Source organism: Protobothrops mucrosquamatus, unplaced genomic scaffold (assembly GCF_001527695.2).
Source record: "Protobothrops mucrosquamatus isolate PMUCROS unplaced genomic scaffold, P.Mucros_1.0 scaffold566, whole genome shotgun sequence".
In the NCBI taxonomy this organism is placed as follows: domain Eukaryota; kingdom Metazoa; phylum Chordata; class Lepidosauria; order Squamata; family Viperidae; genus Protobothrops; species Protobothrops mucrosquamatus.
The window spans coordinates 1,185,832-1,199,170 of record NW_015386869.1 but is presented as its reverse complement, the minus strand read 5'-3'; the positions used below and the strand labels follow the sequence as shown (position 1 = coordinate 1,199,170).

Sequence of the window (13,339 nt, the reverse complement as noted above, 5' to 3'; positions counted from 1 at the left end):
AGAGCAGTCAGGGTGGATCTCCTCTAGGACTGATCAGTTTGATCACCTTGCAATCCAGGGGATTCGCAAGAGTCTTCTTCAGCACCATAGTTCAAAGGCCTCAATTCTTTGGCTCTCAGCCTTTCTTATGGTCCAACTTTCACAGCTATACATTGCAACTGGGAAAACCATGGCTTTGACTATACGTACTTTTGTTCGCAGAATGATGTCTCTGCTTTTTAGTATGCTGTCTAGATTTGCCATAGCTTTCCTCCCCAGGAGCAAGCATCTTTTAATTTCTTGGCTGCAGTCCCCATCTGCGGTGATCTTGGAGCCCAGGAAGATAAAATCTGTCACTAATGACGATACTACCGTAGTGAAATTTAAACAAGGGTTCTTTTGACTTGCCATTCCATACAATTTTCCACTACCTATTTCAATATCTGTGCTGTTTTTTCTGCTGGTGACTGGTTCAGTAAAGTGGGCAGGGGTAGATGGCTTGGAAGTAGTTTCTTCTCTTGAAGTACAGATTTCTTGAATTTCTTAGTATAGCATATATCAATCCAGCTACATTTCTTTCCCGCAGGAAGAGTTGCTTATTTTTTTTAAATGTTCACATTACCACAACAGAAACTAATTACATTATATGTCCATGTACAATAGTACTGTGTTTCAGTGGCAGAAGATAAAATCAACAGGTTTTAAGTAGCAAAAGAATCTAGACGGGCTATTAAGAAAACTGCTTTCAGAGCATTTGACATATATGACTTGAATACTTTTAAGGATATAAATACTTTATTGGAAAGCTTTGAAATAATTAAGATGCCTCCTGGAAGATATTGTTTAAGTATAAAAAAAACTTTGCCTCAATGTGAGAATTAGATTGGATAAGTTTATATACCCTCTTTTTAAACTGCTTATTTCGGTGACAACATACTTTTGCAATTGAATTTCAACTAACAACAGCTTTATTGGTATAAGAGTGTTAGAGACCCAATTCAAACAATTAATGGGAGTAGATATTGGACCATGCTTTACATTATTCCCTACACCTGGCCACTTGGCCGTAAGTTTTTGCTTCCTGGTCCTGAATTCAGATTTGCTGTATTATTGCTTTATTAGGATTCATTGTTTTATGCTCAAGACTAAGCCCTAGAGATAAATAGTACAAATGAATAAAAAATGCAAAGAATAATGTATAAAAATAGTAGGTTAGCTTCATTTTAAAAGGCCAAGAACTGCAAGCTATATAACACAGAATACTCCGGATTCATGGCATAATTAAGACTGAATTCATTTTTGATACCCTATTAATGTTGCTTTTTTTAAAACAAAAAAAAAATCAGTTGGCTAATATTTGATTCCTTGCTTATTCTGCATTTTAAGAACTATAATTTCCATTCCAATAGGTTACATAAGATATATTGTAGTGCCACATGTAGTAGAGAAAAAGAAATTAGGTCTAGAATGGCTTTTCTTCACCCAAATAGCTAGTTTCAAATATTATAAACTTCATTTTGTATTTATTTAAATTGAACATTTAGACATACATTAAAATCATCACAGCATACATAATTGTGCAGTTCTGTTAACCTATAGACTAATAATCTATTCTATTGATGTCTATTAGCAGACATCAGTAGAAGATAGTATTCATTATCGATTTGCTTTGCAATTGTGTGTCAGAGTTCTTGGAGAACTTTAGAGCAAGATTGTCAAAATCTTAAAAAACAACAACAGTTCTTGTGAATATAAAATTAGAATAATCACATGTAAAAAAATGAATAAAAATAGATAAGTCAAATGTAAACTTAGTTCTAAATAACCCCTTTTTTCTGGAACCCATCAATAAACATCAGCATGTCTTCTATTTTATTATTCCAGGTTTAATTTTATTTTTCTAGCAATTTCTTAATACAGAATTTCCTTAAGATCTTTCTCTTTACTCAGCATATCGATTTTCAGATTCTTCATTAAAGTTATCTGTAAGACTTCATTGGTGGTTTGTTTTTGTTTTTTTTGCTCCATCAAGAGAATCCTTATTGTTTGTTGGTGGGGTTTGGAAAAGAAAAAAAAAATGTGTATATGAATTGGTGGGTCCTCAACCTTTTGAATCATGGGGAATATCTTGTATTTTAATTATCTGAAGTGCTTTTTTACATTGAAGTAAATGTCTCATGTATTTGTTTCAAGCAATATCATTTTTAAAAAACTGAGAATCATGTTACAGATGGGTTTCTCATTTCTTTTTATCTTATTTTATTGTATTTTTTTTCCAGTGCATCCATCGAGATTTAGCAGCAAGGAATGTTTTGGTTACTGAAAACAATGTCATGAAAATAGCTGACTTTGGGTTAGCTAGAGATATCAACAATATAGATTATTATAAAAAGACTACTAATGTAAGTGAATGACAGTCTTATCACTTGATCCACTATCTTTTTCCAGTGCATTTAAGTAAGGCAAATGCATTCTTAATGGACTTTTTGTACAGCAGCCTAACTTTTAATCAAAGAATGAAAATAATGGGCAAGTGTGTACGGGTTCCTAACTCCTTTTTACTAGGAAAGGAAGGTTATCTGCTTACATAGCCTGAAAGAGTGCATGTTATATGATGCTTTATAAAAGGATAAGTTTTAGCTGTTCTTTTTATTGTGTCTGTTAAAACTGTAGAACATATTTCACTCTGCATGAAGTGGGTCTGCATGAAAGGGACAGAGTTGTGGACTCATATGCACATATATGCCTCTGCCACTTTGTGGAGCGCATTCAGTGGATGATTTTGTGGGACACATTCTTCATGTAATTGATGACATTTGATTTTAGTTCTTTGTGTAATTGAGGACATTCGATTTTAGTTCTATAAATATCTCTGATTAGCCCTGTTTCAGTTAGGCTTCACGGAATCTTGGTGCTATTTTTTTTATTCTCCTGGTTAAAATGCCTACAATGTCTTCATTTATCTCGTATTCTTACAGGCAGTTTTCATACTGTCAACCTTTTTAGCTTTATGAATGTGAGGCTTTTAAAAATATATTTAATCATATATTTGATTAAAGGTATATGCATAAAGTTAAGAGGTTGATAGTGTGAAAACTGTATGAATACTATTAGAAAATTACTGCATTTTTCTAGAGAAATCCCTGAATGGATACATTACATTTTATTTCTTGCTAAATATGAACACTTGTTTGTTCTTACCATATTGTCTCTCATCTTTTTCTATAATTGACCGAAAACAGAATTAAATGGGTGGTTATCCATCCAGGGACTGTCTTCAGCTCTAGAACTGTAGTGAGTGGTAGTGAGTGCTGTTGGCTAGATCTGAGGCCATCTGGATTTTTTTTTTTAATTTCAATAATTAAATAGAGAAGATTCTGCCACTGAAAAAGCATTTGCAAATGCCTGCAGGCGAGTTTACTTATTCCTGGATGTATGGTGAAATAATATCCTTCTGGATTATATGAATTCTTTGGAGAGTTTAGAATCTCATAGAATAGATAATAAAAGATAATGAGCTTTTTATTTTTCTCTTCTTCTCCTCCTCAATCCTGGATGTTTTAGTGTTGAATTTCAGGTCTAGAGAAATTAATCTGTGCAGTGCTCAGATCCAAAGCTGGCAAAAGTACTTTGGACTCGGCACAAGCACGTTCTCTGTACTTGTCCTCAGCTCCCTAAAGGGGTTGTCCTGTTTCTTGATATTCTGTTATTGCCTCCATAACATCTCCTGAGCTCAGAAGAGTGTATTCCTGAGCCCACTATCTATACAAGGCAAGCCCAGGAAAGTTGTAGATCATTTGTAGCTGCTGATAGGTTGCCTGTGTTGAATATGAAGCTCTGTTGGCTGCTTCAGATGTGAATACTTTTTACATCTCTACTCACAAGGGTATGAATGAGTCACAAGATCCAGTAAAGAAAGACCTTATTTTTGCATGTTGCATATATGAAGTTGCTTTGGCACCTGCCTTCTTTTTAGTGTAGTTTAAATGAACCATGTACCGCACTGTTTGTTAATGCATTTGTTAATCTTTTTTTTCCTTATTAAATGCACAGGGTCGATTGCCTGTAAAGTGGATGGCACCAGAAGCTCTATTTGATAGAGTTTACACACATCAAAGTGATGTGTAAGTAATTTTATCTTATATCCTTCTTTTATCTTCTTCAAATGAATTTACAGCTTCCTCCAATGAAATGGAATTACGTATGATAAAACATATATTAAACCGATTTAATTGTATCTCATATAACTTTTCCTTTCAACCTTTGAATCACCATAGGAAATTACTTACTATAGTATAAGTCAGACATATTTATACTATACTTGGGGAAATTTAGTAAAGTTTTTTTTTCCTCTAATGAATAAAAAAAGGCATTTTTCCCCTTACCGCTTTAGACTGAAAAGCCAAAGAAAACAATGAATATTTTCAATTTCATTCCTGATGTGTGAATTATTTCTTTTAGCAATATTATTCTAAGTAGGTTTCTCCTTCCTGGCTTGAAACTCTTGATTGCTGTTTCATTTCCCAGTTTTGTTTTTTTAAATGGTCTTAGAAATTGCTCTTTTACTAATCTGGTTAGCTTCAGAGCACATGAATGATCTGGTTTCTTCCACTAAACCACTTTTTACAAATGCACACTGCCCAAGCATTGCTTTAAATTATTTAACTTGTAGTATATTTTCAACCAAGTAATTTGGGACTTCCTATATTTTGAACTGTGCGGTACAAGATGACATTTGTCAGAAAATAATATGTTTATATATTTTTCTAAAGATTGTCAGAAGAACTATGGAGTGAGATAATAGCCTAAGTATCTGATCCACATAACTAATCATTCTTTTTCAACATCAACATTTTTTCATAGTATTATTATGATGCTTATATCCTATCTTTATATATATATTGTCATGGTTTAAATAGTGGGAGCATCTTCAAAAATGGATCTTCTACTCATTAAAGTAACCTGACAAATTCGTAATAAAAATTGCAGATAAGCCATTTGGAATTTAAATTCACTACCATTGTCTTAAATTATATCTAAGAGATAATTGACAGGATTTTTCAATGTAGACATAATGTGACCTTTGCACTGGATAACACTCTGGCTCCAGAATTTTGTACCAGTTGCAACTTACATATACTTTTCAGGGATTGCACTAGTTGATTTGGCTTGTTAGCAAGATATAGTTAGCCAATGATCTGCCCAACGAGCTCAGAAAGAGCTTTAATTAGCATATTAACTTTACTTAGGTAAACATATTCCTCATCACAGCTGACACCTGAAATTCAGTGACAGAAATCAAGGAGTACTTTCAGTCTGCAAACTTGTTCTTTCTTAATCTAATTTCAGCTTGTTTTCTCTCATCCATTCTCATCCATTCATTTAGATAATGTTCAAGGATACCAACTGTATTAGATAATAGGGAGATAATCTATTAGAAATAGATCTGGGTGTCTTCAACATAGTGATGCCATCTAAGTCAAAACTATGAAATAAATAGTGCACTCAAGGCCACTCAGAAGGATACCATAGTTGATAATACAATCCCATCAGAAATGTCAGGGAATCCATGAAGATGACCAACATAATCTCAGTACCACACTCCAGAAGAAACCCCAACAAAAATGGAACCTGATTATCAATTTTATCCAAATGCATCCACCTGAAGCTGGAAGGCTACTCCTTTCTCAATAATCCTCCAAGAATGGAGTATATGAGTTTGAGTTATAATTATAGAGATTCCAGGTCAACAAAAAATTGTTCTGGCTTTCATTTAGGCAGGAGAACACTCTGGTTAGACCACGGGTGTCAAACTCGATCACGTCACGAGTTGTGATATCATCCACGTTTTGTCCTTTTATTCCATAAGTATATTGACATGAACACAGTGTATGGTTTACCAGAACACAATTCACATTTTCTCTTGCAATTACTCAAATGGATTATAAAATTAACCGACGATAAGTTGATATGAAGTATTAATAACTATTTCATCATGACGTATCACGACTTTTTTTTGCCTTTGTGGAGGTGGGGTGGATGTGGGCTGTGCGTGAAGCATCCGGCCTGCAGGCCACCAGTTTGACTTCCTGGATTAGACCATGATAAAAGTTTCTAAACAGTTTAATATTTTGAACCAATCTCACAACCATTCCTGTGGGTTTTTAAAAAAATTGTAAGTCTTTAATTTTCAACTATTAGGAATTCCATAGGATTTAGGCACATCTATCACGTAGGTTGGATTACGTATTACATTATTTTATGACCACTATGCATTCTGCATTTTATTGTGCTCTGATTTATTTCTAAATTTGATAAGTTTAGGATATATTGCATGTTTGATGCCATGTGGAGATTTAATTATAGGATAAGATTCTGCGCTGGTCTGATTCACACACATTCTATTCTCTTTTTTTAATTTTTTCAGGTGGTCATTTGGTGTCCTAATGTGGGAGATCTTCACCTTAGGTGGGTCACCATACCCAGGAATTCCAGTGGAAGAGCTTTTCAAATTGCTTAAAGAAGGACACAGAATGGACAAACCTGCTAATTGCACCAATGAACTGTAAGATCTTTAGACATATATACATAGAAAAGATTAATATGCGTTTGTGATATCATTCACTTTTTGTCCTTTTATTCCATAAGTATATGTGACATGAACACAGTGTATGGTTTACCAGAACACAATTCACATTTTCTCTTGCAATTACTCAAATGGATTATAAAATTAACCGACGATAAGTTGATATGAAGTATTAATAACTATTTCATCATGATTATAGAAAAATCTTTATTTAAAAGTTCTCAAATTGGGATTGCCAATTGTGAAAAACAGTTGATATTTTATTTCCCTCCAAACAGCATTCAGTTGTCCCATTAATGCAGGAAATACAATATTAGTAGTCCTCAACTTATGACCACAATTGAGCTCAAAATTTCTGTTGTTAAGTGAGATATTTGTTAAGTGAGTTTTGCCCCATTTTATGACCTTTCTTGCCACAGTTGTTAAGTGAATCACTGCAGCTGTTAAGTTAGTAAGTGAATCTGGTTTCCCCATTGACTTTGCTTGTCAGAAGGTCACAAAATGACCCTGGACACTGCAATTGTCATAAATGTGTGTCAGTTGGCAAGCACCTGAATTTTGATCATGTGACCACAGGGATGTTGCCATGGTCATAAGTTTGAAAAACCTACTGTCATAAGTCCCTGTTTTCAATGACACTGTAACTTTGAACGGTCACTAAATGAACTGTTGTAAGTCGAGGACTACTTGTGAAGCATTATTAAAAAAGGAAGCCAAGGCCTTGCCATGATATCAGAGGGGTCACAAAGTGACTTTTTAATTGTGCCTATAGTGTGAATGTGTATTATGTGTATGTATGTGAGAGACAGCGTGTTTAACGTGGCTTTGTTCAACTTCAGAGAAATTGAAGTCAAAATACCTTTTAATAGCAAAAAAATATTTTAACTATATGTAATAGAGTATGTTTGTGTTGATTTCTTTTGTTTCTTTTTTCCTCTGGCTCCACTTTTTAATACAGTTAATAGATTTAATACCTGGCTCCATATAATACATTTGGAGGAGGTCTGTTCTTTATTTCCAAGTGCCTCTCGAATTTGAAAATATCACCCGCAGCGATACCATTTGTGCTATTTTAAGTCATTTGTATAAAAGATGTCTTTACAGAAATGAGATAAAACGTTTAATACAATGGGAGTGTTATCTGTTGCATCTGAAGTCCATTGCATTAACACCCACTAAATGGAGATTGTCCTGTATATGAAAGCAAAGTATTTTTAGAAAGGGGAGAAAAAAACCCCAGAAATCATTATCTAGTTTGAATTCAGCAAGAGTTTGTTTTGGTTAAATAATTGTTCAGGGCCAGAAAAGCATTTGAAAAGCATTTAAAGTTTTTACCTAACTCACATGGTTATACCCCCCGCAGACTGCTTTCCTTCAACCTCTGCAGCCATAGCATATGGTTCGCAGATTTCTCATATAATCGGCAATAAGCTTTCTATCTTCTACTTAAGTATGGAATTATAGTACAATCTGGACAGATTTCCAGACAATTAGAATAGCCTTTTCTCTTTAGTGCAGCATTAGGATTAGTTCCAACTGAATGCCATTAATGGGATATTCCATGCCAATTTAATTTACTTTAATTTATCTAGAAGGGTAGAAATAGTGATCACACACGGGGCGTAGACAACATAGGTGATTTACTGTTCCATTCCCCCTGTGATAATACATAATTTGGGGATTGGAATTGATGGGGACAGTATTGATAACCTCACTTGTTTTTATACGTTCTTTTTTAGAATATAAGCATTAAACAATACAGCATAAGCAAGGAAGACTTGTATATCATGTTCAGCAAGGCTCACCTCTTCCAAGTCTGAAGCTTTTTAGGTAGCGTAATATTTATTTTAGGCAAAGGAAGATTTTGACAGCCAGGGAGGGATCCAATTCCCAGTAGCTCCAGCTTCTATAGCCAAGCATCAGATATAATGGGATGTGTAATTCAGCAATAATTGGAAGACCATCTTTTTTTCTATAGAAATCATTGCTCTAAAGCCTAATAATGAAACTAGTATGGACACATACATACAGATAGGGAATGAGAACCAGTACAACTTATCTGGAACTGAGCACAAATGACTTTTCAAAATTCTCCATCAAATTTGTGAGCAAGGAAGTTAGGAGGATAAATTTTTAAAATTCTGCAACATTTTCTGAAGAACAGGATGACCTCATAGGAGTTAAAATGAGCACCAGGAGGAAGAGTTTCCTGCTGTTCTTTTACTTTGTATTTAGTATAAGCGGAAAAATCATGGTGTTGAATTACAAAAACATCACATTCACCCTTAAAAGTTGTCCACAATCTCTTTTTCTGCTGATAGAATTTCTACAGCAAATTCATTGCATAATTGCATAAGAATGGTATTTAAATGTACTGAATTATTTTGCCTAGTACTAAAATCATCTCCAACCCTCTGGACCACAGGCACATTTTCTTAAAGAGCAAAATAGTTAAAAGACATGTAAAATGTGAATACATAATGACTTCTTGCTGAACAGCAGTGAGATATTATGAATATGCCATAGAAACATTAATTAACATAATAAAATGCTGGTTTCCACAGCTACATGATGATGAGAGATTGTTGGCATGCAGTGCCTTCACAGAGACCTACTTTTAAACAGCTTGTGGAAGATTTAGATCGGATCCTCACACTTACAACTAATGAGGTGAGTAAAACAATTGCTACTTAAACATTAAGTAAAAAATGGCAGTAAGAGTTGTTGAGGTAATCCTCATACAATAGTTCACTGGCAACCAGTATATTGCAGAAATCTAGATGCTGGGATTTCTTTATGGCACATTTGGACATGTGCAACAAAACAAAATCTGTGCACAAGTAATTCCTTTGGGATATAGTAGAATAAAGTAACCTACAAGGTGTACGGTAAGATAATTGGCCAAGAAATGTACTTGGGGATGGAATAATAGATATTTAAATGGGAAACAATAGGGATGGATAAATGGCAAGACAGAATGGATTTATTTAAACTGAGAGTACATTCTCTTTCAAGGTCCCAATAAAATTAGTTGAAATGTCTATTATATCGCTCACATAATGCTTTTATGATGAGTTAAAGGAACACTTTTATATTGTACTGTGTTTTTAACCTTTGCAGAGTTAAATAGATAGACACTTTGCAGAATCCTTGCCTAATGATAATGATAATACTTGATTCTAGATGGTTATGCTGCTATAATCTAGATCTTCTAATTTTGGAATACTATCAAAATTGACTGAAGTATATAAACTAGAAAGGACCTAACATGTCAATCTGTGTTTGCTAATCTTAGCCCTAACCCTAAATCTCTTCCCCAGACATGTATATATATGTGCACATATACAAACAAATAATTTAGAATCAAATCTAATCTTCTTAATTCTGCTCTACTTCTTTAGTTTTGCTAACACAGGATGATACACTAGAATTTTAGTACATAATATACATAGAAGTCTGGATATTGTAGCAGTATTTTAACTGGGAAAAAGTAGGAAGGGATGGCTAAGATATACAACTTCTGAAACTTAGATTTAATTTGAAATATGTTTTTTCCCAAAGAGTTTTTGGAAGCTATTTTGAAGTAGGATGCACTTGGATAATAACAAGGGAAAGATATTCTGGAATGTGACAGTAAAAATCACATATGCGAGCCTATGCCAATGGCTACCTCAAATGTTGAAATTGAGTAAGAGTTATTGCATAAATTGGTTCTAGTCTGAACTGACCGCATGAATCTGTTGAATCTGCTCAAATCACATGGATGCAATCTTCTTCTAATAGCTTCCTCCTTCCATTTGTGCCAAAAGTGTCCTGCTCCATCTTATTTCTCAAAGCCATCATTCTAATTTATATGAGGAAATTATTACTTCTTTGAAGTCAATGAGAACTTTGCCATTGATGGCAGAGACACAACAGTTTAACCCTACATGTTCATATGAGTTTCATATTGTCTCTGGATAGCATAGAGATAACAGGTACCAGATATGTAAAAATATGCTTATGAGATACGGAAGTAATGTTAAATCAAAATTTTACTACTAATTCATTTTTGCTATTTGTTTTGCTCTTATTTATTTTACAGTGAATTTATCATTGGTGTCTTAACTATTTTGACTTTTTTTAATGGTGGTCAGGAAATGTTTTTGAAAAACTAGCTGTATTCAATTGGTTTTTCTCATCTCAGAACCAAAATTTGGTTTAGCAAATGAAACGATTGCATTTAAATGAAAACAGCTGTTTTGCAGAAGTTGAAAGAGAAGAAGCAATTGAAGAAAAAAAATAACTTTATTCTCCTGCCAGAACTGTTATTTCTATAAATGTTTTAATCCAGCTTTCAATTCGGTTGATCCAATGGCTTGTTTTGCCTCCATAGAAATGCACTGGATGTTTCTTTTCATCCATTTTTTAATGGCTTTTTTCAAGGAACACTTTCAATTCCTTGCATGGTTTTGGCCAATTTCACTGATGCTTGCTTTAAAGAATGGCTCAGTTGATTGGGTTCCACAATTATTCATGTAGCAAAAACAAAACACAAAAAAAGTACATTGTGCTGCAGCACATTTACCCTCACTGAAATGTCAAGGTATTATAAAACAGTCAGTTCAGTTGAATGAAATGATCTTTCTTTCTGTAAATCATTTCCATGTGTTGGACAAAAATAGTTCTCTGTAGGGTGAAAATTTGTTTTTTTTTATCTTGGCAAAAAGTTTCGTTTTGATGTGGTTAATGTATGTGTTTCAAATAGTGTGGTTGAAGTTGATGTTGGAACATATACAATACATATGCCTCAGAAGTCCTTTTGCTGTTGTTTTGGTTTTCTTTTTTCGTATCTCCCTGAAAATACTTGGCTGTATGAGGAGTTGCTATTTCATTTTTATCCCATTCTTCCAATGGTGATTGAGAGCAGAGCAAAAGAGACTTTCTCCTTCACCATTCTCTTACCTCCATATTATTCCTGTGAGACCAGTTTATTGTTTATTTATTAATGCAATTAATAAAAGCTTATTAAGACCAAAGCCCACACAAGGCAATTCTCTTATTACTTTTTTTTAAAAAAATCAATATAAAATTAAAACCATCTAATATAGCATCTATGTAAGAACAACTTTAAAAACTGTTTAAACTCACTTAAAGTTAATCAGCGTGGCAGTTTACAGCCCATTTTGTGGGAGGGAATTCTGCAAAGAAAGATCTCTGTAAATACCCCTTCTTTCTTCTTCTTCCCAAATAATTTGAACTTAATGGTGAATACTTTTGCAAAGCTCATGTAGGCGACTTTTTGGGCTTAAGCAGCTTTGTGTAGGTTTAGGTAGTCTCTACCAGTCTAAGCCTCAAGATAATAAGAAGCTCAATCATCCAGTAATTTTCATAAAGGGGATGTACAAGGTAAAGAAGAAGAGACACTGGTGACCAGTAATTCACCTGAAAAATTTCAACTTGTTTGTTTAGACTCTAGAAAGAGTACAGAGAAGAGCAACAAAGATGATTAGAGGACTGGAGGCTAAAACATATAAGGAAAGGCTGCTGGAATTGGGTATGTCTAGTTTAACAAAGAGAAGGACGAGGGGGGACATGATAGCAGTGTTCCAGTATCTCAGGGGCTGCCACAAAGAAGAGGGAGTCAAGCTATTCTCCAAAGTGCCTGAAGGCAGGACAAGATGCAACGGGTGGAAACTAATCAAGGAAAGAAGCAACCTAGAACTAAGGAGAAACTTCCTGACAGTTAGAACAATTAACCAGTGGAACAACCTGCCTCCAGAAGCGGTGAATGCACCAACACTGGAAGTTTTTAAGAAGAGACTGGACAGCCATTTGTCCAAAATGGTATAGGGTTTCCTGCCTGAGCAGGGGGTTGGACTAGATGACCTCCAAGGTCCCTTCCAACTTTATCATTATTATTATTATTACTTTGTGTATGCATATTAAATGTATATGAAGCGTGGTATCATCTTAAGGCAATACAGATTGACTTGTTTGTTTATTTTGCATTTCAGGAATATCTAGACCTCAGTGGACCACTAGAACAGTACTCACCTAGCTATCCAGATACAAGGAGTTCCTGTTCTTCAGGGGACGATTCTGTTTTTTCTTCTGATCCAATGTCCTATGAACCTTGCCTGCCTAAGTACCAACATATAAATGGAAGTGTCAAAACATGAAAAGAACTTCTGCCGTTCCACAAAGGAATGAAACCAGAGCATCTATCTACCACGTGAAAAAGAGTCTCTTGCTTCAGATCCACAAGATTTTCTTGTACATAAGAAATATAAGGACCAAAGAAAAACCAAAATTGGGAAAAAGTGGCCTAATTATGGGGAAAAAAAGCAGTAGCTTGGAACATCAGTCGATATTATGAAGAGAAGAATTTTTATGGGCCATTTGTGGACACCCATTAGCAAGTTAGCTCTTTGGCCTTGAAGCCAAAACAGCCTTTTTTAAATCAATGGACAACTTGGACTTGAGGCAAACTGCAGACCAGCCTTCTTTGTTTATTTTGTAATATTTTGAGAAAATATATGTTGACACACACTTACAGAGCACAAATGCAATATATAAGTGCTGGATGTATGTAAATATAATCAAATATGTACAAATATATATTATATATTTACAATGAATTATTTTTTTGTATTGATTTAAAAATGCATCTCCCACTTCAAGGAAATTAGACTTTCTTTTTTTTAAAAAAAGAAACAGCTATTTGTAACTACTTTTCTTGCATAAAGCTTTTCTTTCCAATCCTCCTCCTCCTCCTCCTCCTCCTCCTCCTCC

The 13,339-nt window shown here is 34.3% G+C and overlaps 1 protein-coding gene across 5 annotated transcripts in view; it reads left to right on the top strand.

Annotated features, from left to right (window-relative positions):
- Positions 1 to 13,317, top strand: part of FGFR2 (fibroblast growth factor receptor 2) — a 150,558-nt gene extending 137,241 nt beyond the window's left edge. For all 5 annotated transcript variants that reach the window (XM_029284393.1, XM_015817237.2, XM_015817236.2 and 2 more), the window contains exons 14-18: positions 2,259 to 2,381; positions 4,033 to 4,103; positions 6,407 to 6,544; positions 9,130 to 9,235; positions 12,562 to 13,317. In XM_029284393.1, coding sequence (XP_029140226.1) covers positions 2,259 to 2,381; positions 4,033 to 4,103; positions 6,407 to 6,544; positions 9,130 to 9,235; positions 12,562 to 12,726 — 603 coding nt within the window. In that variant the 3' untranslated portion in view covers positions 12,727 to 13,317. The remainder of the gene's footprint in view (positions 1 to 2,258; positions 2,382 to 4,032; positions 4,104 to 6,406; positions 6,545 to 9,129; positions 9,236 to 12,561) is intronic.
- Positions 13,318 to 13,339: the final 22 nt, after the last annotated feature.